This window comes from Haliaeetus albicilla, chromosome 13, assembly GCF_947461875.1.
Source record: "Haliaeetus albicilla chromosome 13, bHalAlb1.1, whole genome shotgun sequence".
In the NCBI taxonomy this organism is placed as follows: domain Eukaryota; kingdom Metazoa; phylum Chordata; class Aves; order Accipitriformes; family Accipitridae; genus Haliaeetus; species Haliaeetus albicilla.
The window spans coordinates 7,007,286-7,032,383 of record NC_091495.1 but is presented as its reverse complement, the minus strand read 5'-3'; the positions used below and the strand labels follow the sequence as shown (position 1 = coordinate 7,032,383).

General features: G+C 46.2%; 1 protein-coding gene across 1 annotated transcript; it reads left to right on the top strand.

The window, feature by feature from the left end:
- The first annotated feature begins 9,320 nt into the window (after positions 1 to 9,320).
- On the top strand, positions 9,321 to 16,076 carry H3-3A (H3.3 histone A). The gene is made up of 4 exons (XM_069800034.1): positions 9,321 to 9,471; positions 10,957 to 11,111; positions 12,589 to 12,742; positions 15,439 to 16,076. Exons 2-4 carry the CDS (start codon positions 10,984 to 10,986, stop codon positions 15,565 to 15,567), a joined length of 411 nt encoding a protein of 136 aa, XP_069656135.1. The 5' UTR covers positions 9,321 to 9,471; positions 10,957 to 10,983; the 3' UTR covers positions 15,568 to 16,076.
- The last annotated feature ends 9,022 nt before the right edge of the window (positions 16,077 to 25,098 follow it).

Genomic DNA, 25,098 nt, shown 5'->3' with positions numbered 1-25,098 from the left:
ATCACTGGACTCCTTTGAATCAGGTGGGCCCCATGACAGCAGCTTTGCAGTACCCACAAAGAGAGCGAGGCTTGGCAGGCACCGTTGATCAGAAGGAACTACCTAATTGCCACATCGTTCCTTTGCACCCTTGCTTCCTGCTCTCTTCTCTGTCACAAGAGATGGTGTGGTCAGAGTGTGTTTGGGAGCCAGGAACTTCTAATTCTGGCTCGAGCACTGTCGTCTTTGTGATGTGAAAGCAGGCATATGGGCATTTTTACAGGATTTCTTAAAAATAGACTCTGGTTGGGGTGCCCACATCTGGGTATGTAGTCAAAGGTATACTAGGCCTGATTTTCAGAAGTGGTAAATACCTATGAATCCTTTTATTCTCAGCTGGGATTGTAGATACTCAACAATGAATAGTTAGGGCAAATTAGTTATTCTTTAGAAGGCCTGAAACTGAATTGTGTTACGTAAGTTTCTAAGCATTAGGAAACTAATGAGCGGCACTCATATTAAGCACTATTCTTAAGAGCAACTGCAGTTTTCACATTGAGATGCCTTATGAGATGCAAATTTGAGAAGAGGAGGAGGAAAAAAGAAGAAAAATGATCTAAAAATGTGGTACAGTACAGTCTAACAGTGTGTGACTTACAGAGAATGTTGGGAAAATAGGAAGCTTCCATTTCTTTAAAAAAAAACCCCAAACTCTGTAGTCTCGTAAGACTGAAAATAACTTAATTGATTTTCCTTGCTGTCACTTTAAGATATACTGTCTGCCACTCCATCTTCTCTTTCCCTTTTCTGCTCTCAGGAGACTAGTTGTCCAGAAAGTGGGTTTTGAGATTTGAGAGTACTTGTTAAGAAAGATGGAATATGGCAGAACACTTCACAACTGTGTTGAGGTCAGGCCTCAGAATAATATTTTCATTTTTGAGACCCTTCCTCAGCTGACTTTCACAGATGAGGCTTATGAAGCAGCAATGCCATTTCAAGACAACCTTACTCTTGTGCTTTTACAAGGAGGAAGCAGATCTATTTGAAAGTAACCAGTCTACAGAATGTTGTTCCAAATAAATTACAATACTGGGCACCATACCTGATATTTTGGTCTGCCTTTTGCTGTTGGAGCCTGAGTGCTGTGGTCTGTGCTGTTTGCATTGTACTAAAAGTATGGCTGAGTTTCACTCTGACTGCTATCCCCAGGGCCCTCATGAAGAAGAGACTCATATCTCATGAGATTACCCCACTGAGCAAGGAAACGAAATAAATAATATTACTCTTTCAGTTCTGTCAAGTATAGTAGCTCATAGAGCCTTTCAAGACAGTGTCAGCATGGTCTAGATACTGCATTAGTGTATAAAAAGACATCCTTTACAAGAACAGCGCTGCAAAATGAGGCCAATGTGAGCCTAATGGGTGGTGGAAAACAGTGAGCCTTTTTTTTTAACCCTCCCTAATGCAAGCCTTGCAGGGCTTTATTTTCCAGCATGTGTGAGTCTTGGGGCAAATCAGCTTGCTGAAATTCTCTACAACAGGAGCGCCGAGTAAATCACTGTAGTAGTAGGGATCTTATTTGGGAACCAATTAGAGCTTTTGCTGGTTGTTTCTCCTTGGCAGCTTTAATGAATCTATCAACACAGAAGTACTGGAAATAAAAGATTTTACAGTAGTCTCCATTAGGATGAAGTCCACGGGCTATCCAGTTCCTTCCACCGTACAATACAATTCTTCAAAAAGACAGAAAAGGTTGTTATGATAACTTAGTCATGTGTGAAGAACCAGGAAAGCTAAAATGAGTTTAATAATTTTATCGTACTTTAGGAAGAAATATTCCCCAGTACAACTGCTCTTCCCTATACTGCAGAAAAACTTGCAAAAGCCCACTTGAAATGTGTCTGTCAACGCGAACTAACTCAAGCAGGTACGGTAAATTTCAAAATCTTGTATTATCATTACAGGAATAAACACCCTTTTCTTTTTATTTGTCTACCAGACCTTTCACCCAATGCCTTAAGACATATTTTTATAATTAAATTTCGCAGCATGTCTCTGAAATACATTATGACATTTGATCATATTTTATCTAAAAATCACAGATACTCCTTGTCATATCATACAATTTCCAGTCTTTGACAAGGCTGTACAATAACCTCACAATTATCTGTTGTACCCTGTTCCCTATCTTGTGCTAGGACTCACTTTCTGTTTCAGTTAACCCTGTAGTGCACTCCAAACTGATAGTATCTGTTTAAGAAAAATAGCATAATACCGTCCTGAGAAATGGAAGAAGAAAAGGCATAACCTTGGAGAAGTCACTAAGAAGCTGAAGTTCTCTTGACGAGGGGAGGTCCGTGACTGTGTAAACAGGTAGTGCTATTTTTATTGTTACTTTCCTTTATCATCCCCTTACATTGAAACAAATGAGAATATAATTATCCAATATTAAGCACGTGAGTCATGCAAAATGAAAACATAATATAAAATAGAGTACCGCTGTTTAAAAAGCTACCTCTGTTTCTGTTTAAGATTTATATAGTGTCAGTATAATAGGAATACTGCTTTTCTGGTGTAATATTTCAAGTCCTGTTTCCACCTTAAGATAATGAACTGTTGTATGCAAGCCCTTCAAAGCTGATAAGAAAACATGGAGACTGTGGTTACAGCTACAATGCATCTTATGTACCTGGAACTGTTCTTAGCTGAGTATCAGGCAATTAAAGATATTTTTAACTTCCAGTCTTTAAAAGGCAATGGACTTTTTTTTTTTAAATATAAAAAAGATACTAAAATATTAAGCATATTTAAAAGGCTATTATAAGTAAACAAATAAGCAAACAAGGTAGGAATAGGAGTGGAACTTTGGGATGTCATAACAGGGCACTCTTACAGGTTTTTTGTGTGGCACTCTTTCCACCAGAAGAAACTCACTAGACCATGGAAAAGAAAGAATTAGCACTATTTTATGTAATGTTATTTAGCCTTTCATGTTCTGTAGGACCTCATTAGAAGGATGAGAGGTGAGTTCCAGCAGTGCATGTATGTTAAAAATAGGCAATACAAATGAGATTATAATAAGAGAATCCTGGATGATACATAGAGAATTAGAGCCAGGAGTCCATATGTAAAAGCAGGCAGGTACTCAGTGAAACTAAGCGCTTGGTAAGTCTTTGCAGGAGAGGAACAACAAAGGTGGAGGCTGAGTCAAACTCATCAAGCCTGCTAAAAATTAGTGATGATCCAAAAAGAGAAGCAACATCGAGGAGTCCTGAATTTTATTCTCTGAGCTATTGTAGGCTTATTTTCACTCTTTTAGAACTTTGTCCTTGGACTTCCTTTTGGGAGAAACTTTTCACTGAAACAGTGTAAATTAAAAAAAAAAAAAAAAAAAAAAAGTTGGAGGAAGAAAACCCAAACAGATTTACCCCTGTTGGGTTATGAGACATTTGAAAAATGCAGTTTGTCTCCAGAATAGATTGTTCTGAATCCCCTGCGCGTACATGATGCTCAAAATGTGAGAAGTACCACCTTTGACTGGACTGATAATTTTGCATTTTAAAGTAGCTGTCTCTTAAGCTCTTCTGAAGAACCAAGGAATTCCAAGAATTTTTTCATGTGGCACATGTACTCTTTCCTTATTGTTTAAACAGGGTTACTTTCCTTAGGGATCAATCTTCAGGGAGACACTTTAGCACGTGTGTAAATTTAAGACTATGTATCTTCCATTGAAGTCAATGGAGCCTGAGAGGTGCTTAAAAGTAAACATGTTTAAGTGCTTTATTTGAACAGAGGGGCCATAAAGTCTAATATATGTGAAATATTTTAGAGAACTACAAAAGGCAAAGTACATGATTAAAAGATCCAATGAAAATAGATGAAAGGGAGGAAAAAGCTGTGTCTACTACTATTACACAACTTCTTATCTGTATTTCCAGTAGGTGCCAATCTCTAAACATAAGTGTACTATACATCTGCTAGTTTTGACGGGTGTATTTTTTGCCTATATATTGACAGAGAGTGCATGTATCTACCATTTTTATTATTTATGCTATGTGGTGTTGTCCTGGTTTTGGCTGGGATAGAGTTAATTTTCTTTCTAGTAGCTGGTATAGTGTTACGTTTTGGGTTCAGTATGAGAAGAATGTTGATAACACACTGATATTTTCAGTTGTCGCTAAGTAGTGTTTAGACTAAGTCAAGGATTTTTCAGCTTCTCATGCCCAGCCAGCAAGAAGGCTGGAGGGGCACAAGAAGTTAGGAGGGGACACAGCCAGGACAGCTGACCCAAACTGGCCAAAGGGGTATTCCATACCATGTGATGTCATGCCCAGTATGTAAACTGGGGGGAGTTGGCCAGGTGGGGCGGATCGCTGCTCAGGAACTAACTGGGCATCAGTCAGCGAGTGGTGAGCAATTGCACTGTGCATCACTTGTTTTGTATATTCCAATCCTTTTATTATTATTATTGTAATTTTGTTATTGTTATTATTATCATTATTATTGTCTTCCTTTCTGTTCTATTAAACTGTTCTTATCTCAACCCACGAGTTTTACTTTTTTCCCCTGATTCTCTCCCCCATCCCACTGGGTGGGAGGGAAATGAGTGAGCAGCTGCGTGGTACTTAATTGCTGGCTGGGGTTAAACCACCGTAGGTATAATAGGCAATCCAGCATATCAAAGCACTATGCATTACAGTGGCTGCTATTACAGTGCTATAACTTCTGTGGCCTCTGAATTCATGACATAGAAAACTTCAAAATAAATAATAAAAGAAAATTATTTACACAGAGACAAAATTATTGTAAATAATGTTGAGGTTTTAAATGACTTGTACTTTCCTTTCTAAGTGCCAATGATTCCTACCCTTAGTAACATTCTAGTAAAAACATCAGAAAATGTTTATTTTCATCTTTTATGTAGATGATTATTTAGGAATACATTTAAATCCACACCAAAATATACCATTAATACAAAGTTAAGGTTACAAATGTTTTCATTCTACCAAAATACATCTTAAGAGGAACATAGTTTAAAAACTTGCCAGCATTTTGTACTTAGATTTTTCTTTCATTTCCAGGAGAAGTTGTAACCATATAGCAGCCGCAGCCAGAAACTGGGTGGCAGGCTAGCCAGTACTGGAGTGAGGATGAAATGACACTGGACTGGACTGTTAAGGATGGAGATTGGAATTGGCTAGGAAAGGCTGTCCAGCCTGGGAGCTGCAGAAGGAACCCAAGCAGGTATGGGGCTGGGACTGGCTGAAAAACTCAGGGAAGGTGGAAAATCAAGACGATGAAAGATGGGGATAGGGTCAAGGAGAAAGGTGGTGAAAAATGAAACTGCCTGAGCAAATACATTGAATCAAGGAGGGTGAGTAGGGAATATGAAATCGTAAAATGGCTGGGAGCTGGGACAGGGAATAGGAGCGAGGACACAGAGCTTTAGTGCAAGGGGTGGTTGGAGGTTTGATGAGTGAGAGAAGAGAGATGGATCTGAAGGAGAACAGGAAGGGAGAATTGGGTCTGGGAGGAGATACGTGGAAGTAGGAGTCAAGTGAGTGTTGTAGATAAATAAAGCTAGTCTTTTATACTCCTTCCCTCACCAAAATGTCTGAGTAGCTTTTTGCATAAAGTGAGTAACAACCCCAACTTCCCCTGGGTAATAGCAGGGGACCTCTCTCTATTTGCTGAGTTGGAACTAGACTTAAGTAATTTGGATTTTTAGCTTGTGCTTTTAGCTTGGCGGGGGTGGTGGGGTAAGAAGGAAGTACTACTACTTTGATTGGAGACCATTCGAAGTTTGGTGATAAACTGTGAATGTCTCTTGTAGTGGAAAACCTTTTTCAAATGTTTCTGAAAGATACCTGCAATGTTGCATACTCCAGACTCACTTATTCTCCTTTGTCTGGATAACCTCAGAAAAGGCACACTTCATCTGCTCTGCTGTGTTTTGTTCTGGGGCTTGTAATCTGTGCTGTTGCGATAGCTGCTGCAGTTGTTTGTAGATCTTCATGCAGCCTGTGATGTTACTGGGGCTGATCCGATGGCTCTTTGGCCAACAGGGCCAGTGCCTTATGCTGGCATTTGGAGCTGGCTAGGAGCTATTCAGAGGACTTGAGCTTGAAGCATTTGCTCCAAACCAACTCTCTTTTTCCCAGTAACAAGTTTGAAACAGTATTTTTAGCTTGATACAGTGAGTTGCAACTAATCCAGCCCAATATGAAAAATGCCTGCCTTCCTCTGCCCAGAGCCTCCTGGGCGAGACGAGAGAGTTTCCCAACAAGGTGAAGGTGAAAGAGAGTATTTTGGAAAATGCATGCTACTTGGACAGCCAAAATGAGTGCGAGCGGTGGAAATCTGCCTCTTTTTTGCTGAATGAGGGCTGTGCGCTTTCTGTGAAAGGTGCTAAAAACATCTCGGGTAACTTCCGATTCGAGCGTTCCTCTTTTCTATCCAGTATCACTTGAGCCTTCTTTGGCTCCAATCTGGACCAGCTGTTTTCCATCCTAATCTTATTTCCCGTAGCAGCCTGGACATGTTGGCAGCAGCAGTGGTTACGCTGGGTGAGGATGAAGTACCGCAGTTGTCGTTGGCATGTTATTGTCGGTTAAACCGGTGGAATCTCATTAGGCTAGATTTCTTCACGGCCGCTCGCAGACGCCGAGGGGTGGAAGATCCCTGTGGTCTGCAGAGATAAAGGCCTTCGGAAAGGAGGAACCAACGCTTATCGGCCCTGCCAGTGGAAGAAGAAGGTCTGGAGTCTTTTTAGTGTTGGGCCAGCTCTTTCTGCGGCGTCCTGTTGGCACACAAACAGCATTTGTGGTAAAGCTCGAAGGGCTGCCGCGGGGTCGTGCCTGTTCCCATGGCCCCGGAAAAGCGGGTTTTTAATGGCGTTAGTCGGCAAGGATGAAAGGCGGGTGGAAAAGCTGATGATATTGGAACAGTTTTTCCCTATCTGGGCTTTCCGTGGGTCTCCGTGCAGGCAGGTAACGGGCAGTAGCGCACCGCGGCGCTGCCTACGGTATTTCTCGAGCATTTCAAATGGGTCAGAACTACCGGCGGCGGGGCCCTAGGAGGGGGAGACAGACAGAGAGACCTGCTCGGTCCCCCGTTTCCCGGCGGAGACCGCCTCCGTTCGCTGTGGGCCCCGCCGCCGCCGGGCCGGGCTCCCCGCGGGGGAAGGGGCCCGAGCGCCGGGGACAGCCCCCCGCGCCCCGCCCCGCCCCCGCCGCGACGTCATGGAATTCCAGGGCGCTTCCGCCAATAGCGGCGGCGAGCCAGCCGGGCGGGCGCTGGAGCGGGGCGCGTCTGGCTGCCAGCCGCGTCCGTCAGCGTCAGGGGGGCGGGGCGGAGCGCAGCCCCCGCCCCTCCCCTCCCCCCGGTTCGCCGCAGGTCACCTCGGGGCTCGGTCCCGCCGGGGGAGCCGGGGAAGGGCCGCGGCCGGTGGGCGCGGCGGGGACAGCTCCCGGCTGCGGGAGAGTGGACGTGGGGAGTCGCCGGGGAGCGGCGAGAGCGGGGTGGCTCCCTCCTGGCGTCCGAGCGCGTTCGGAGCTGGAGCTGGCAGGGGTAACCCGTGAATTATTAATCTCCGGGCAGCTGCTTGCGGCTGGGAAGCAGCGCTGCCGGCTTTTAACTCGGCCAGCGGCTCGTTACCGGCTGCGTGGGTTACGCTGGGAATTGCTGCCAGTTCCCGTGCCCGGCTTGTGGAGTTTACGGAGCGTTTGCGAATACTCCGCCCTGTAATACCGCACGGCTTTGAGTTCTCTTTCTGGCTGTCCGGTGAGGTGCTGTCCTCTCGTAAAATACTATCGGCAGGTAAATTACTCCACTAGTTCTTCTGTAAGTATAACCAAAATCCTTTGTAGTTTCTTTTTCCTGGCAGCCACCTGTCATAAACTCACCGTAGGGTCCGAGGTCTATGTCTACACCAGGCTGCGTAGCACAGCAGCCCGTTGTGTTTATCTGAGCACCAAAGCAGCCTATATCTATTTTAGCAGGGGGTTCTGCCCACGATAACACTCTTTTCCTCATCAGGTTTGATCAGCCCCAAGCGAATTGCCCTGCTCGCAGGGCTAAACTGCTTCTGCTGCTGGAGGTAGCTTGGATGTTTCTGCGCAGAACTGAATTGCATCATCATCCATAATAAAAACTTTGCAAATCAAATACAGCTCCTTCTTATGCCTAAGTGGCAGACAAGATGGTGGCACCGGTTTGTGTGAGTACAGAATTTGACTCTGGTCTTGAAATGTAGTTAAGAAAATTGCAAGTGACTGTTCAGTCATATTGGAGTGGAGGTTACTTTCCCATAGGGCATTTCGTTTCTGACATTAACAGAAACTAAAGTAAGAGTGAATTTTCTCATTAAACAACATGGCAGCTAATACAACTGGATGGGATCTGTCGGCGATGACAGTGCTAAACTTAGTTGCCTTTCTAACAACTGCATTTCAAACTTGCAAGAGTTTGACAGCACCGATACAGGGAACGAGACTCCTCTTCCTTCCCAAACCTCTGATTTTCCTTGTGGACCATCGTGTCTGCAGCTTGTTTCTGAGGCAGAAGTGACCCCGGCAGCCCCCCCCCCCCCCCCGCTCGGCTCTTATTTTGCAGAACGAGGAATACAGCACGGCAGATCCTCGCCAGGTTAGCCCTGGCGGGCCTGCTTACTGGGAGAATTTTGGCGTTGCTTCTGCGTAAAGAAAAAACAGCCCCAAAACCCAAAGCCACCCACCCCAAACCAGTAAGACGGACTCTGGGGGGTGACGAGGTGCGTTGTACTTTGGTGGGGGCAAGAGCTAGGCCTAGCTCTCCCGGCAGCGCTGGCCCACCTCCCCGCCGGGTGCGGGCAGCCCCGTACCCTGCTCCCCGGGGGCTTGCTTTGCGGGCCCCCCTGCTGTGCCTGCCGCCCACCCGGCGGGTACGACCGGCGCGGGGACCGGGCGTGCCAGCAGCTGGGGGCTGCGGGGCGGGAGGGCGCTGCTGGGCTTGGGGTCGGCTCGGGGCGTGGGGGGGGGGGGGGGGGGGGAGGCCGCCCGGCCCGGCTCGGCTCGGCTCGGCTCGGCTCGGCTCCGCTCCCGCCCGTGGCGTTGAGCGGCCGTTGGCCCCGCCGTGGCCTCGCGCGCCCCCGGCCCGGTGCGGTGAGGGGGGGGAGGGAATCCCCCTCGCGCGCGCGGCGTGTCTTTTGTGTTTGTACACACGGCGCCGAGGGAGGGGGGCGGAGCCGCGGGCGGGGCCGCGCCTTCCCTCCATTGTGCTCCATTGGCGGGCGGGCGGGACCGGGGCGGGGAGAAGCGGGCGGGGGCGTGGCCGAGCGGCGGGCCGGCCCTCCCGAGTCAGCCATCTTTCAATTGTGCTCCGAGCCGCCGCCGCCGCCAGCAGCAGCAGCAGCAGCAGCGGCAGCAGCAGCAGCCTCGGCTCCTCCTCGCGCCCGCCCGCCCGCCCGCCCTCCCCTCCCTCCCGCACGGCAGCCGCGCTCGCCCAGCGGACGGGGTAAGTCTGGCGCCGCGCCCGCCGCCCCCCCTCCCCCCCAAAGCGCCCCGCCACCCCCCCGGCGGCACCCCGCCGCCCTCCCCCCGACCCTCCCCACAAAACTTTTGGGGGTCTCGGGAGGCGGCGGCGGTTCGGGTCCTCCCTTCCCCGCGCCGCCTTTCCCGGCGCAGCCGGAGCGGCTCCCTTCCGCCGGCACCCCCCGGCCCCGCTTCGCGCGGTCGTTGCCCCCCTCTGCTCCCCTCGCCCCCGCTCCAGACCCCCACCAGCAGCCTCCCCGGCCCCTTAGCTGCCTCCTCAGCCCGACATCCCCCCGGATCGGGGCTGGGAAGCGGCCGCAAAGAGGAGCCGCTCGCCAGCCCAGGGTAACTCTCCTGCCTTCCTTCCCCTGCTCCCCACAGTTGTTGCTCAGCTTCACCATCTTGTCTCTTTTCTCTGGTCACCGACCATATTTTTTTTCCTATTGCATAAAAAACAATAAAAAGGGAAAGAAATCCGCCGAAGGAACGACCCAAACCCAAAGCGATTTTTTGGTTTTCGAGCGCAAACTTTTCCGCTGCCTCCCCCTTCATCTGCACCCACATGGTTTGGAGTTCCTTGCGATTTTTTCGGCGTTATTTTTTGCAATTTATTTTTTCCTCCTTTGCAAAAGGACTAGGGCTGCATTTCGTGATTGTTTCCATTTTGTTCTGGGTCTGGGAGATGAGTTTGCCTGTGAGAGGCGCTTGGGAGCCAGGCAGCTTTGGGGAAGCAGTTACACAGAAAGAGAAAGACGGCACCCAAAAACCACCACCCCCCCCCCCCAAAAAAAAAAAAAGTTTGTTGCTTTCTCGCACTTTATCCGGACCCTTTCCCTTTTGCGCCGTAAACGCCGATTTGCCTGCCGTTGCCGTGGGTCGGGGAGCGCAGGCGGGCGGCGGCGAGGGCCGGGCTGCCCGGCGGAGGGCTGGCGGGGGCCGCTCCTCCGCTTTCAGCCGCTCCGCAGTTTCGGAGGAGGTTTTCGTCGGGTGGAAGCGGCGGGTCGGGTGCCAGCCCCCCGATGTTTGCCGGGCGGTTATTTTGCAAACAGTTCGCAGGTGACGGGCGGCCGGCGGGGGGGGGGGGTTGGAGGCGGCAGGCGCTTCTCCGCGCCTGCTTGGCGGGCGGCTTGCTCGGCTTCAGTCGCCGCCGCCTCACTATTGAATTCGTGGGCAAAAAACCTGTATTTTAATATTTCGCCATCGGCAGGCGTTTAATTTCTGATTTTTTTAAAATGTTTTCTTATTTTTTTTTTTTTTTAACCCGTTGGCGATCGGAGGCGTTAGGCGGCCGCGGGCTCCGAGGCTAACGGCTCGCCCCGCCGTTCAGCGGCCGCGGGCAGGGGACTCCCCGCGCGGGGCGGGGGGCCGCCCTCCCGCCCGCTGCGGGGGGCCCGGTGGGCGGGCAGGTGTCGGCGGGGGCGTGCGCGCCGAGCGGGTCGGCCGACCCCTCTTCCCTCCCCTCCGGCAGGTGTAAGGCAGCGACGTCGGCAGGAGCATGGCCCGCACCAAGCAGACCGCCCGCAAGTCCACCGGCGGCAAGGCGCCCCGCAAGCAGCTCGCCACCAAAGCCGCCCGCAAGAGCGCGCCCTCTACTGGCGGGGTGAAGAAGCCGCACCGTTACAGGTACGCGCAGCGCCGCGCAGAGGCGGCGACGGGCCGGTACCGGGAGCGCAACCTCCCCCCCCCCAAACCGCCGCCCCCCCTCCCCGCGGGGCCGGGGAGGGGGGGGGGGTTTCTCCCTGCCGCCGCCGCGTTGCGCTCCCTCTCCGCCCGTTCCCCGGGGCCGCACGCGTGGGTCCCCGCCTGCCGCAAAAAAAAAAAAAAAAAATTACCGTAAGTGCCCAGCGCGGGCATCGACCCGGGATTTATCATTAGCCCCTTTTAGGGCGTTTTGGTAGCGGTGCCTAAAAAAAAAAAAAAAAAAAAACAACCAAACCAAAAAAACCTAGCCCGCCTTACAGCGAACGCGCCTCTGCGTTTTTTGTTTTTTTTTTTTTAAATTTAATTTTATTTTTTACTTCTGGTTATTGAAATGCTGCAGCAGGGTCGCGCCGCCGCGAAGTTTTATTGTTACCGGCGTATCTTAATTGACTTGCGAAGGTCTAGATCCGTCCTCCGCGCCGTGCCGGCGGTGGCGGCCGTGCAGGGGCGGTGATCTGCCACGCGAGGGCGCGACCTGCCCACGGATGCGCGGGGCCTCCCCGAACGGTCCTGCCCTGCGCTTGGCCGTCCCAAATAGAGGCGTTTGTCTCTGTATTGGCGGGAGGATATAGGCTGGAACGGGCGGCGGATCTTTTGGACGGTCCTCTAGTGATGAAGTTTTCCCGTCCTTGCTTGCTGTGGAACAGTAACAGCTCACGGGCTCGGTGTACGTGTTCCACGGGGAAAAAGTGGACTGGGAAGGTGAAGCGGGTTTAAAATCTAAAAGTCTTCTTGCTGCAGGTGTGAGGCAGAATTAATCGACTGGGAGAAAGGTAGTAAACCTGGAGCAGGAAAAATACCAAGTTTCCACAGAAATAAATGTGGTATTAATTTCACCGATGGAGTTTGAGTCTGCAGAAGTGCATCATTAATCTGAATTTGTCCTTCTGACACCAAAACTAACACCGGGAAGTACGCTAGATACTTTGTACTGATAATACAACACAGAATACAAATTCTCTTAGTTCTGTGAACACTGACAGCGTCTTGGGGAAGAACCCCTAAAACCTGTGCTTGCCATCGGGCCGACGGCTAGGAGGGCACCTGCGTTACAGCCGAACCAGCTAACTCACGGCAGCGTTGCGGTTTGCCGCGTCCGCCCCGAGATGCGTTAGCATCGGTTAGCTGACGTGTGCTGTCCACCTCTCCCCTTGGTGAAGTCGGGGCCTGAGGGATCCCTGCTGGGGCCAGCGGAAGTTTGCACAGATCGATAGTGAGAAACCGGGGACCCTTTGCCAGTGAAACTGGTTTTGTATTGTAAACGCTGGGGCTCTTCTAGTGGAAAGAGAATGTCTGTGGTGCTTAGTTCAGTAGATGAACCCGTATTCTTAAGGTGGTGTAGAACATGTTTTGAATACTAATTTTTTTTGTTTTGTTTTTTTTTAATTAAAATTAAAAGGCCGGGTACCGTGGCTCTCCGTGAAATCAGGCGCTATCAAAAGTCGACCGAACTTTTGATCCGCAAACTTCCCTTCCAGCGCCTGGTGCGTGAAATTGCTCAGGACTTCAAAACAGATCTGCGCTTCCAGAGCGCTGCCATCGGTGCTTTGCAGGTGAGCCTCGCCCAGGGGAGGGAGTACCCTGCGGGGGGGGGGGGGGGGGGTCCTGGGGGAAGGCGAGACCCCCCCCCACTCCCAAAAAAAAACCCCAAAACCTGGAGACTGAAGGTACGGGAGGGCCCCGCCTCCCACCCCCATTGGCCAGGCTGTTTCTAGGGTTAGCCCCAGCTGTGCCTGATTGGTGGGCTGCCGTGGTGGGCGTGGCCCCTCCTGGGGAGGCGGGGCTGATGTGGGGCTGATGTGCCCCATAGCCTTCCCTTCCTCGCAGTGGACCTGGTGATGCCCTATGGATACCATAGGCTAAAATAACGCAGTGACAGGTCAGCAGCTCCTTACAAAGGCTCCAAGTGTGGTTTGGGGAGGGGGGGTGTTGCTTTTTTTGGTTTTTGTTGTTTGTTTTTTTTAACAGCCCCCACCCCTCAAGTAGTTGCACTTGGCAGGACAGTGCATCTTATTAAGACCCTTAAGATAAATCTGTTTCCTCTATCCTTGAGCTGTGTTAGAGGTTTTGCCTCTGAAAGCTATGCAGTCTGAGAGGAAAGCATCGTATAAAGCTTGTTCTAGTGTGTCTAAATGGAGGCCTTGATATCCTCAAAGGCTCTTTATAGAAAAACAGCTTGATGACCCACATCTAAACATGGTTAGGGAAATAAGTGCGGCCGTATGATGTAGTTGGTGCTAAACACATTTTTTTAATATATTAGTTAAATAACTTATTTAGAGTATATTGAGGGTGAAATACCAATTGCTTTTTCTGGCCCAAATTACGGTATCTAAGTTAGGTCCCCTCCAAGACTCTCTTCTTATCATGGGAACATTTCCCTCTTATGCTAGAAAGACACTCCCAATTAAAGACAGGTCTTTGCTGTTCTTTTAGCTGTTGAACCCTTGTTCCAGAACCTCTCTGTAACTGTAGAATATCTGATATTGCAGGCAAAATGGTCTTTTTCTAGTTAATGACTTCCACTTGATAAGGTCCGAGCCATATGCCATGAGATCCTCTAAACTTGAGCACATGCTTAGCTTCAAAAGGTGACTGTGTGCATTTGCAAAGTTGCTGCTTTTGCTTTTAGTTGTTGTTCTGTCTTTACTGCTGTAAGTGAATGTGGTGGTTGTTAAATTCTGAGGTTTACCTATGTGTCTCTTTAGCAGGAACTGCTTATTAAAATTTGGTCAGTAGTTAGTACATTTTCAGAAGGCTGGTTTGAACGTTCTTGGTTTTGCATTAAGGAGTTGTTGGTATAGAACTTGTTCACGTACTATTCCTAGTGCTTCCTGCTTACATATTTGCAAAAAAAATTTAAAAAAAAAGCCCCAAACTTTTAACCCCTTTAGTACCATGTTGTTTGCGTCAGCATGGCTTATTTGGTGAGGTGTCTTAACTTTTCATGTAGTGATTTAGCAAAACTGTGTTGGGGTACCCATGTCCTACTGCATATGAAATGACTTACTACAGTCCTCATCTGCTGTAGTAAATATTTTTCTTTCTTCATGTTAGATAATCTGTGTTTTCAGACAGGAACTTTGAACCTAGTAAGTTGACTTTGTGGTTCCTGGTAATGAAATGGTTCACACAAGCTGTTCTCTTGTCTGTATTCTAGAAGGGGGGACCTCAACCTCCTTTCTATAAGCAAGCCCCATCATTCCTGCCTTCTCACCCCAGCTGTGTGCTGTGGCCTGGTCCGAGTGCTGGTCTGATGCCGGCATGCCGAGATGCTTCCTAGGAGATTATTAGGTGTTAGAATGCTGTGTCAACCCAAAAATGTGTAAACAGTTACCATGGCTGTGCAGGGCTTAATAGCAGCTAACTTAACGTGAGCCAGAAGAATAATTAGGTCCAACTGAGCATCTGTCTAACCCAGAATCCTGTCTGCAGTCGTTCAGGAACAGGGAAAACACTGTGGTCAGGGCTGTGGTTTTCCCAGGACAGGGCTTGTCCTATCACTCCAAAGTGCTGACCCCATGATTTTCATAGACCTGAGGTGAGAACATTCTGTGATAGTGAGGGGTTGTGCTGTGTGTCCCAAGTAGAGAGGAGATGCTTAGGCAGGAAGAAAGTATAGGACTAGAAGTGTCTGATGGTAATTCTCTGACTGCTGTCCCATTTTTGGTGATTCAAGGAGCTCTGAGCTAAAGGAGTTGTTCTCTTATTTCTAATAATTCTCAGTACCTTTTTTCTGCTAACTCTTGAATTAAGCCACCTCCTCAGTATCCTATGGCAAGGAGCTGTGTGCCCAAACTCTGTGTTGTGGAGGAACATCTGCTCTGCTTTTCCCTAGCACCTGCCAATTTCACCTGATGCTCAGTAGCTCTTGCTCTGGAAGAGGCAGCAGACGAGTCACTCAAATCGTGTAACCTAGCCTTTGAAAGGAAAAGTTTCTAAACATACTAACCTTTTGATAAGATAACCCCGTATCTTGTGAGAGTCCTGCCAGAGTATTGGTTCAGTTGTGTTCTGGAGGATGTTTTCACCAAATGGCAGTAGTATGCAAATTTGATGTAGATTATTCGGTGGTTTATAAGAAAATCAAGGCTTTTATTTTTTGAGAATCTAAAATTTTTGATGTTTGTGAGTAATAAAGATAGAAGCCTAAACTTAATGCCATGTTACATTGTACTTTGAATTATTATTTTTATTTTCCCAGCGCTCAGAGAGTGAAAGTGTTCTTAACTCTTTTCTTCTACACTAGGAGGCAAGTGAAGCCTACTTGGTTGGCCTGTTTGAAGATACCAACCTGTGTGCTATCCATGCCAAACGTGTCACAATCATGCCAAAAGATATCCAGCTAGCACGCCGCATACGTGGAGAGCGTGCCTAAACTTCACTATGATGGGTTTGTCATTCTCGAAGCAAAATCTTCTTCCTGTTATTGGTAGTAATGAACGTTAGATATTTTTTCCATGGGGTTAAAAGGTACCTAAGTATATGGTTGCAAATGGAAAAATAGGGGACAGAATTGGGTATTGGCAAGTTCTTTTCCATTTTCATTTGTGTGTGGATTTTTAATATAAACGAGGGGACATAAAACATCAATGCGGTCAAAAAAATGTTTCAGTGAACAAGTTTCAACAATTCAACTTTATAAAAAAAATTATAAATAAACCTGTCAAATTTTTCTGGACAATGCCAGCATTTGGATTTTTTTAAACAAGTAAATTTCTTATCAATGGCAACTAAATGGTGTTTGTAGCATTTTTATCATACAGTAGATTCCATCCATTCACTATACTTTTCTAACTGAGTTGTCCTACATGCAAGTACATGTTTTTAATGTTGTCTGTCTTCTGTGCTGTTCCTGTAAGTTTGCTATTAAAATACATTAAATGATGCCTGCTTTTAGTCTTGATTTTTAAATATTACATGTGGGTTGTATTTGATTAAAAAATCATCGGCCTTCCCTTTTTTTCCTCTTCAATATGTGGCCTAAACACTTAGAGCAGATCTAGGGAACACTGGGGATACTACCTTGGCTGAAGTAGTGTATATGTGAGGGTTTTTTTAAGAGTGTAAAATTTCTGTCTGCTCCATGTGAAAGCAGGTTTGGTGAGTATATTACCGGGTAGAGTCTGGAGCTGGACTGAGCTCCCTAACTAAGCTACAGTGCTAAGAAAAAGCAGTTTTGTTGCTGTTTAGATTCCTTTTTTACTCGACTTAATGCTGAATTTGGAAGCATTTCTGATTTTCATGTTTTGTTAGTATGGTATAAATGGTGGGGTGTGGTGGTTTGGGTTTTTTTTTTTTGGTCCGTTCTGGGTTTGGTGTGGGGGTTTTTTCTCCTTGTTTTTTTTTAAACCCATTTACGCTCTGTTATCTGGTTTCTTGGTTTGTAGGTGTTCACTTTTTGGTTGACTACCTTTCTGTTTCAGTCACACCCTCCAGCATGTTTGAGAGCTTAGTCCATGTGTGATCAGTTTCAGTTTGTACACTCCAATCAAAAAGACACTTTTGTACCATTTTTGTTTGTTACAGTACTTCATAAAAGCAGTACTTGGACAGGAGCACACATTTGAAACTTACTAATTTTTTTTTTTATATTCAGCCCTCCAATTGCTGATGAAAGTTCCTGTGAAGAAATTTACTGCTGAAATTATGTTCTATAAAAACTTGGTTTTAATTTTTCACCTGAAACTTGGATTCTGATGGACCAGTCTGGAAATTAATTATATGGTGTACTTTTTGATAGCTCTTGCAGATAATGATTGAGTTACATAGAAGAAAATATGTAGGCAGTGAACAGATTTCACCTCTATGCTAAGACCCCTACAGAGCTTATTTGCTGCTAACTTCTTTCAGGAGTTTCTGAGTGAGCTCTGAACACACCAGTAAATTTGTCTGAAGATTTCGAAAGAGGATTAATAGAGATGTATTATCTGCTTTGGCATCTTAAACAGAGAGCCAAAAATTATAGAATAAATCACATTATTCATAACTTACTCAGCTCTAGTAATGAATGCTGTCTGCCAGGGTTGTGTGGAGTAAAGTCTGTTTAAATGGAGTAGCTTGTCACAGAGAAAACTAATGCTAGACAAAATGTGATCACATCCTTTTGATGCCAAGCAGTTCATAGCTATCTTCTAAAAATCAAGGAAGACTTGTCTTGGAGCATCCGGAACCATAAAAATATAAACGGTGAGCAACTGAGACTTAACTGAATTGAGATGTCACTTCTGTCTACTTGATAACAACCTTGTTAAACTTGCTATAAATGCATTTCAGTATAATTAACTACTTGTTTTGTCCTGTACTTCAGAATTCTGTTTCATGCATCAGTCAACAATGCTGCAACCACCTACACAAAAAGGTAATTAGGCTGATTTTTTTTGTTTTGTTTAATAACCTGCAATTGAAGTATTGATAAGGAACTAAATTTTCTCTTCCTTAGCTATATTAGAAAACCAAATCTAGAGATTTTGGTACTCAAATGAAATATTGAGCTCTTCTCTTAAAAGAGAACTGGGGTGAGGAATATCCCAGTTTAACTGACAATGCAGTTAAACTGTCTATGGCAGAAGAATTCATAATGGAAGATGGGATCAGGAATCTGCAGATGACAACATTTAAGTGTGCAGTGCTATACCTGCAGCTTAAGGATAAACTTTGCCTCTGAGACTGTTGGTTGTGATGGTTGTGGTCCTAGAGATGCCATGTGAATCCTGTTAGTGATTAGCTGTCTGTGTCTTTATTGATACTAGGTCTTGTCTTGGTTTTATTCCTGAGGAATCTTAGTGTATCACTTCTCTGCTCCTTGTTTGTTTTTTCAAGCATGATAGATTTTCATTCTTCAGACTTTTCCACTGTTTTGCTGAGCAAATAACTTAATCTCTAGCTTTCTCACCCCCTGCCCTGAGTGCACTGTCTTTTTGTCTTTACTGTGCAGCAGCATGAAAATAAGAACAATTAAATTGTCAGCTTTTGTTAAGAACTGCTTTTTTAAAATTGCCAGAAGAGTTAGGTGCCAGTCCAATTTTGGATGGATCTTCTACTTGATGCTGTTTAACGTTAATGGAGGAAGGGGAGTGTAAAAGGTGACGTTACGTTTTTTTTTTTTATGCTGAGAGTTTAGTTATTTGGGGTTATATGGTTGGGTTTTTTCCCAGCAGATTTTGGAAGCTATCTGTCTAAATATTGTTGGCATAACTCATCCAGAGTTGACAGTTCACTTGCACCTGGGAGCCTCTCAAAGACAGGCTTTGCAGTACAGAAAGAGCAAAACAAAAAGGTGGGGATTGGTGTTAATACAAAAGCTGCAGAGGAGGAGGAACAAGACTGTCTACAGTTCCTGTTTAATCAGCTTTTTTCCTTGTGTAGTAGCATTCCTGCAAAAACATTTTTGGGAAATGGTGGAGGGACAGAAGGGCTACATAGCACTGGAGATCCACAGTTAGGGCACACGTGGATTGCTAGAGAAGGTGGGATACAGCATGTTATTTAGAGTTAAGTTTTAAGCTGCTTATGTTGTGATGCTGGCGCTCCCTTCGGTCACTTCAGGATTACAGGTTCGCTCCCTCGGGTGAAGAAGAGTGGACAAAATAGTTCTGATCCAGTTACATGCAGTGGTGTCGTTTAAAAATAACTGAAGAATTGTGTTTTGATCAATGCCATTTCCCCATTTTGCACGTTGCCACGTATCCGTCGTGCTGTTTGGAGTGAGCAGTAACTGCTGGTGGCCCTGTTAGCTGTCTGCATATGCAGGTTTGGGCATCAGCTAAGAAGAAAATCAGCCTGTAGTCCAAAGTCTGCAGGCATTTACCAAGTAGGTATTGCAGCTTGTCTTAGTCTCCTGGACTGCTTCCTCTGGAGCTGACAGGTGGGGAAATGAGTCATGGGGGGAATTAGCTGACCTACAGGATGGCAATCTACTACATTTTATTGCTTTTGGGTGTCCTGAATGTTCTGATAAAACAAGGGGTGGTCCTCAGAACTGTATATGCCTGCTTGTTGGGTGAGATCGTTTTTGAGGAAACTGTTGACAAACAAATATTAATGGATTTAAAGTGACTTAAGGGTTTGTTGTTGGTTGGTTTGGGGGTTTTTTTGTTGTTTTTTTAGAGAAGCACAATTTTCCTCAGCCAGTTTTGCAAGCACTGTTTAAAGTGTTACAAGATTCTTAATATCTACCATTGCCGTATGTCAAAGAAATTGTAATATTTAAAAATGTAAATTTCTATGAAATTGTGGTGTTTGGGAGTTGTAGGGAAAGGGAATACCATCGAACTTGAATGTGGGCTAATTTAACAGTGACAGAAAAAGAAATCTGCTTAAGTCACATGTGCTGTGTTCTCTGCAAAAAGAAATTATGGTTTACGTGCGAGAAAGATGTAATAATGTTTTAAAGCATTCTCATTCTGTGGAAGAAGTGGCTTCAGGTTCCTGTTTCACATCTGAAAAAGAAGTAGGATGAACTTTACTTTCTTTCTAAAATAGTTTACCTTTTTTTCCCCATAACAATTCTGCTATTTCCTGGCCAATTCAGTTGTGTCTGAGATTTTGAATACTAGAAACAAGTTGTGGTCTTGTGGACATCCTCCTGGGGAGGAGTTTAACTGTACTGGGTGGAGGGTTGGACGTGACGTGGCTCCTTACTTGTTAGTGACAAACATACTCAAAGGTTGAACATCTGTTTAAGGCATATCGTTGCATGTATGTCCACACTTCAATTTCTGAATTATTTTGTGAAGCCCTTTCTAAGGGGTATGTGATAAGCTGTTTTTTAGGTCTTTGTTGTAGACTTGTAATGTTAACAGCTGTATTTACTTGCTGTTTTCTCAAGTAGATACAAAACCTTATTTTTTCTTAAGTTGGGTGCTTTGTATTAGCAACACAAAAAGCAAGCTTGCCTACCCTAGTCAAAAATTAATGTGCTGGGAGATAACTTCAGACACAAGATCAGTCTCTCTCGCGTGGCTGTATCAAATTCAACTGGTATTTATTGAGAGCTTGACTAAAGTTGAGCTTAAACCCAGCATTTCAGATTTTGTTTAGAAAAGTAACTTGCTCTATATGAAGTAACTAATATTACTGTACCTGTGTTTAAGTGATGCATTGGTGAGCTGGGTTCATCCAGCCCTTTATCCCATCTGGCAGCAGTCTGTCCAGGGACCAGGTTCATTAATGCCTGCTCTGTGACAGGTTGTAGCACCTACTTGAAATTAGTAATGCCATCTTGTTCAGGAAGGAGAATAAGTGCAACTATTTCTGTTAAAATAACTGCTCACTAACAGTCTTTTACACTGGTGAATTTTTGGGGTGCATTTTGTAATTTGGGATTACTGTCCCAGGATGTGTTTTCTTGCCCTATGGCTTTCATGGGGTTTTGTGACCACTTAGTGATTTGAATCCACTTTTTGATGTGACTAACCAGTGTGTCTCACACACATACTTCCCGTACCGCTGGTTTTGGTCAGTTAGCCAAATAATTTGACTTGGCATATCCCCTTGATCTGAAGCGATAGAGCAGGCAGGAGACTAGGACTATCCATTTCCCTAGCAGTATACAGTTTAGGTTCAGTTTCACAATCTGCTTAATCCAAATTTACACCTGTGCTACCATTCTAATACCAGCTTTTCTTGCCTCACTTGCCTGTCTTGAGACTGTGATGGGTTACTTCAGTTTATCTTCTGGAGCTTAATTTTAAATTCAAGGTTTAATGAAGTACAGGCGGTGTTCAGATTGAAGATGTTGATTGCATTGTTTACTGCAATTTTGTTTCTTACTATAGCAAACACACACATGCAACTTTTCTTGGTCTTCATAATAAGTAAGGAGTTAAAAACACTTTTCATATAACTTGGCTTCAAAGGCTTGAATTCAGAGGAGGAATTCTAGTGTCAGGAGAGTTTTTCCCGGGTCCAGATCACCCTGTTTATATTGAGGAGCTGTTGGCTCAGCTTTTACTTGTGTATTATTCCCATCACCATGTATAATGAGTCATCCTCAGTGATGAGATTTTTTTTGCACTAAGTGGATGTTGCAGACTTGTTTATGGCAGGTTTGCCTACAAACAGGCAAGTATTTTGCTGAACAAAAAGCCACTGTTTATGTATTACTATTTTTTTTTTTTAATCTGAGAAGGCTTTGTTATCTTCTGACCTGGGTAATACGATGCCAAAAAAACTAGCTCAGTGTGTGAAAAACACTACATCTATCAATAGCAGAATTAAAAAGGGGCTGTTATGACTGCATAGGCTGATCTGCTTAATGTAAACTACTGAATTTTATCAAATGGTACCTAATCCAGTTCATATTGTCTTTTTTAATTTAAAACATATGATGCTTAGCAGTGCACGTAGCAGAGGCTAAAGACTTGCTATAAAAGACTGTGTGCAGCAAAAACCTCTAGGGAGTGCAAAGGGACTGTCTGGTTTCTGTTTGGGACAGCTACTGTCACATAGTTGAGGCAAGAAATCTCTCAGAAAAACCCCACAAACTAAGAATTTATTACTTTTTACATATGTTTTGGAAGGGTGCCTCAGCACATCATGAGTCCTCTTTTGAGCATTATATTTCAAGTAGTGATTGCCTCGTTGGGGGAGCAGACCCCCCCTTTTTGCCTGGTCTTACATCGTTGGACAGCTCTTACTCAAAATGCATCTCTCCCCTGCTACCCGGATGAGAATGAAGTAAGTTGAGCCAGAAGAGTTTTGGTCTATGGGCAAGTATCTACTCCAAAGGAGATGAGTTGGTGACATTTCAGGGGCTACAAATGGAGAAGAAGGATTGAGGAGGGACATGCAGGTAAGGACGTGTCTTTTTCTTCCCTTGCCCTTGTAGCTGGCTTTCTCGCTTCTCACTGGACAGAAGTTGTGACCTATTTTGGAGGGACTTTCTGCATAGAAAGTTGGTTTCTGGATATTGTCCCAGAGGCAGCTGTTTTATCTGTTTGTTGGGGTTTTTTTTTCTGATTCATACCATCCCTTCCCATATTCCTGGCCCATGTGTGTGGGTAATAATAATTAAAAAAAAAAAAAAAAACAACCCACAAAAGAACACCACCACCAACAAATCTGATCCTTGTAGGAGATAGGTACCACCTTTTCTTTATCCAAGAATTTTCCATGTATGCCTGGCAGTGAATACTTCTGAATAAAGGGGGAAGAACAGCATGAATTGTAGCTGTAAGAGTGAGGGGCTTTTTGGTTGCCTCCTGCCTGTCATGCCTGGGAATACTACCTGTTACATGATCACAACTAAATAAATATACAAGAAATGATTTATTTAAAATGGAGAGTATTGTCTAATTGTGAGAAATGGCTGCAGAATGCTGAGGCTTAGGAATGCTCTCAGTTGCAGCATGCCTAGATGGAAGCCACCTGCTTTTTCCTTGATGGTGGTGCTTACTGTCCCTTTGCAGCAGTAACACTGACGATCCAGAGACTGGGGTAAAATCCCACAAAAGATGAGGTTGGGGTCAAAGGCAGGTATGGTATGCGCTCTCCAAATCAGTGTCTCGGTCGCTCTTGAGTAGGAAATAAGCCTAGATTTCTGTCCATCTCTCTTGATAACACATTTGTAGGCTTACATGTAGCTTGTGGTTTGAGACGAGCGCACATATTCTCTGCTGTGTTGTCCCCTGCCAACAGCATCCCCTTCATCTACTTGTGTAGGCACGCCATTACACACAGCAGGATCTCTAACAGCAGGGATGCTTTATGTTACTAGAAGCTCCTGTGAAGTCAAGAAAGATGTAAGAAAAAAAAATAAATCAACAACCTGAAAAAGAAAAAAACCACACCATCCCTACAGCTCTGGAAACCACTTGTGTCTCCTGACGGTGTTAGGACTTGAGCGTTCTTGTCCCCCTACCTTGAGAGGAGCCTGTCCTTCCCTCATTGCATGATGTTCGTGTTTATGCTGTTGCGTGGAAGTGTCCTAAGTAAAACCTGACTGGAAAACGTCTATTGCATGTACATCCTGCAGTGACTGTGAGCTGAATCCATATCCCTCAGTGATAAATGTTAACCCTTGGTTTTGCCCCCAGCACCCTTTGCTCATGAACAATTAGACTAGTTTATCCCCTCTCCTTCCAACCTAGATTTGTGAAAGGTTTTTGCGAGTTCAACCACTTTTGAGTTTTCCTTAGCGGAAAGTTGCTGAGGAGTATAATTATCTCTTCTGCCTCTACCTTGCGGGCTGCTTTGAGGAGACGGCAGGCTGAGATGACAAAGCGGTCGTCAGGTGAGAGACGCTCCGTTCTTTCCTCTGTACCGGAGGAGGAGGCGGGCCGAAGAAATGGTATTTATGGTCCTGCTCAGGCCTCCTGTCTAAATGCATCACTGCCTGGCAGCTGAGCCCCTGTCAAGCAGCCCGTGGGTGGGAAGGCTGCCAGGCGAACACATGGGCATGGATGCTGGCCGGGAGGAGCACGAGCAAGAGCTGTGGATGGCAGGATGGGCATCCCAGCTGGGCGCATCCCTGGGACCAGTTACCGCTGAGGAGCTGCTTGTCCCTACATCTAGAGGCTGGAGTGACTTCAGACGGTCTCCGTGCCGGCTAATTCGGGGCACGGGAGAGTTGCCAGGCCGAGGCGTGCATAGCCCCGAGACCTCAGGCTTCGGCTCAGCCACGGAGCGGGTAGGGAGTTGGCAGCGGCGACGCGAGCTTCCGTGTGCTGGCTTGCCGATGCGCTTTGCCCAGAGGGGCTGTCTCCACGGGCGAGTGGATGATGGCTTTTTCTTTGTGCCTCCGTCCGTCTGTACCCCGCTGAGGCTGAGGGCATGGGAAGATGCGCAGAGGAGGGGGGACCTCCACGGCAGGTCCTGGGACCTGGGCTGGGGGGGGGAAGCTCAGGTGTTTCCCGAGACACGTAGCACCAACCAAGGGACAGCGTTACGTGATGTGTGGACCTGGAATAGTTGCTGTTGGCTCCCTCCAGCCCCCTTCTTCAGGCCTACATGTGCAAAAAATGAGCAAAAGCCTTTTTCTTTGCCTGAGTTGTTGAGGAAGAGAAATGCTTTAAATTGATGGGTACTTTCCCTTGTTTTGAAGTTATGGAGCTGGCTCTTTGATATAACTGCCAGCTCTGCTGCGCAGCTCAGACATAGTGAAGTTAAGAGATGTTTTCTGCCTGGTGTCAGCTTGAAGCCTCGCAGACACCGAATCCCTCTAGAGGAGGGCACATCTGTTCAGGAATCTGATCTCATTTCTGCCTTATACGTTCTCCAACTAAATGGACCATTTGCTTTCATGAAAGTAATTGCTTTGAATGCTGTGGAAAAAAGAAGCCAAAGCCACAGACAGTATCTAACCTTGCTAGTGTTTATTCAATAAATTAATAAAATAAACACTAATAGGGTAACATTCAAGTTCACAACAGTGCCGTAATCTATTTTTAAGCCACCGTGGCTATTGCTAGCAGAGCACGCCACACAGCAGCCGCTATCCGTAACGTAAAAAATCTGACTACGGGCGCAGATAGCGGTTATAGTGCACCCATGAGCATCGTGGAGCCGGGGCGTAACAGCTCCATAGAAACACATCTGTTCCCTGCCACGCTGATGGGGAGCTGCTCTGGTTCCATTGCCTGCTGCTGCCGGCGCTGAATTTGTCCCCCTGGTCTTAGTTACCTGAGCTGCGGGAGATCCTGTAAAATACGATGCTAATACCGGGGGGCCGTTGACCTTGGCACCTTGTTCCTGAAGCTGCTCTGACCTTCCTCCTGCCTGGCTGTTGTGCAGGCAGGGCACACGCTCCCAGCATGGAAAGCAGGGAGCTTGTGTCCCCGAATACGGGGAGACCTGGGGTCACTCAAACTCTGTGTCAATATGACTTGTGTGCTCTCTCTACAAATAAGCAAGCCGTAATTACATTCTTGCTGTAACGCTTCTTCCCTTCCCTGCTACATCACGCTGC

What these genes read in the sequence shown, in the direction of transcription:
- H3-3A (XM_069800034.1), top strand. Translation starts at nt 10,984, where the DNA reads ATGGCCCGCACCAAGCAGACCGCCCGCAAGTCCACCGGCGGCAAGGCG. An exon ending in AAGAAGCCGCACCGTTACAG is followed by an intron (nt 11,112 to 12,588) that starts GTACGCGCAGCG and finishes TAAAATTAAAAG; the next exon opens with GCCGGGTACCGTGGCTCTCC. An exon ending in CTGCCATCGGTGCTTTGCAG is followed by an intron (nt 12,743 to 15,438) that starts GTGAGCCTCGCC and finishes CTTCTACACTAG; the next exon opens with GAGGCAAGTGAAGCCTACTT.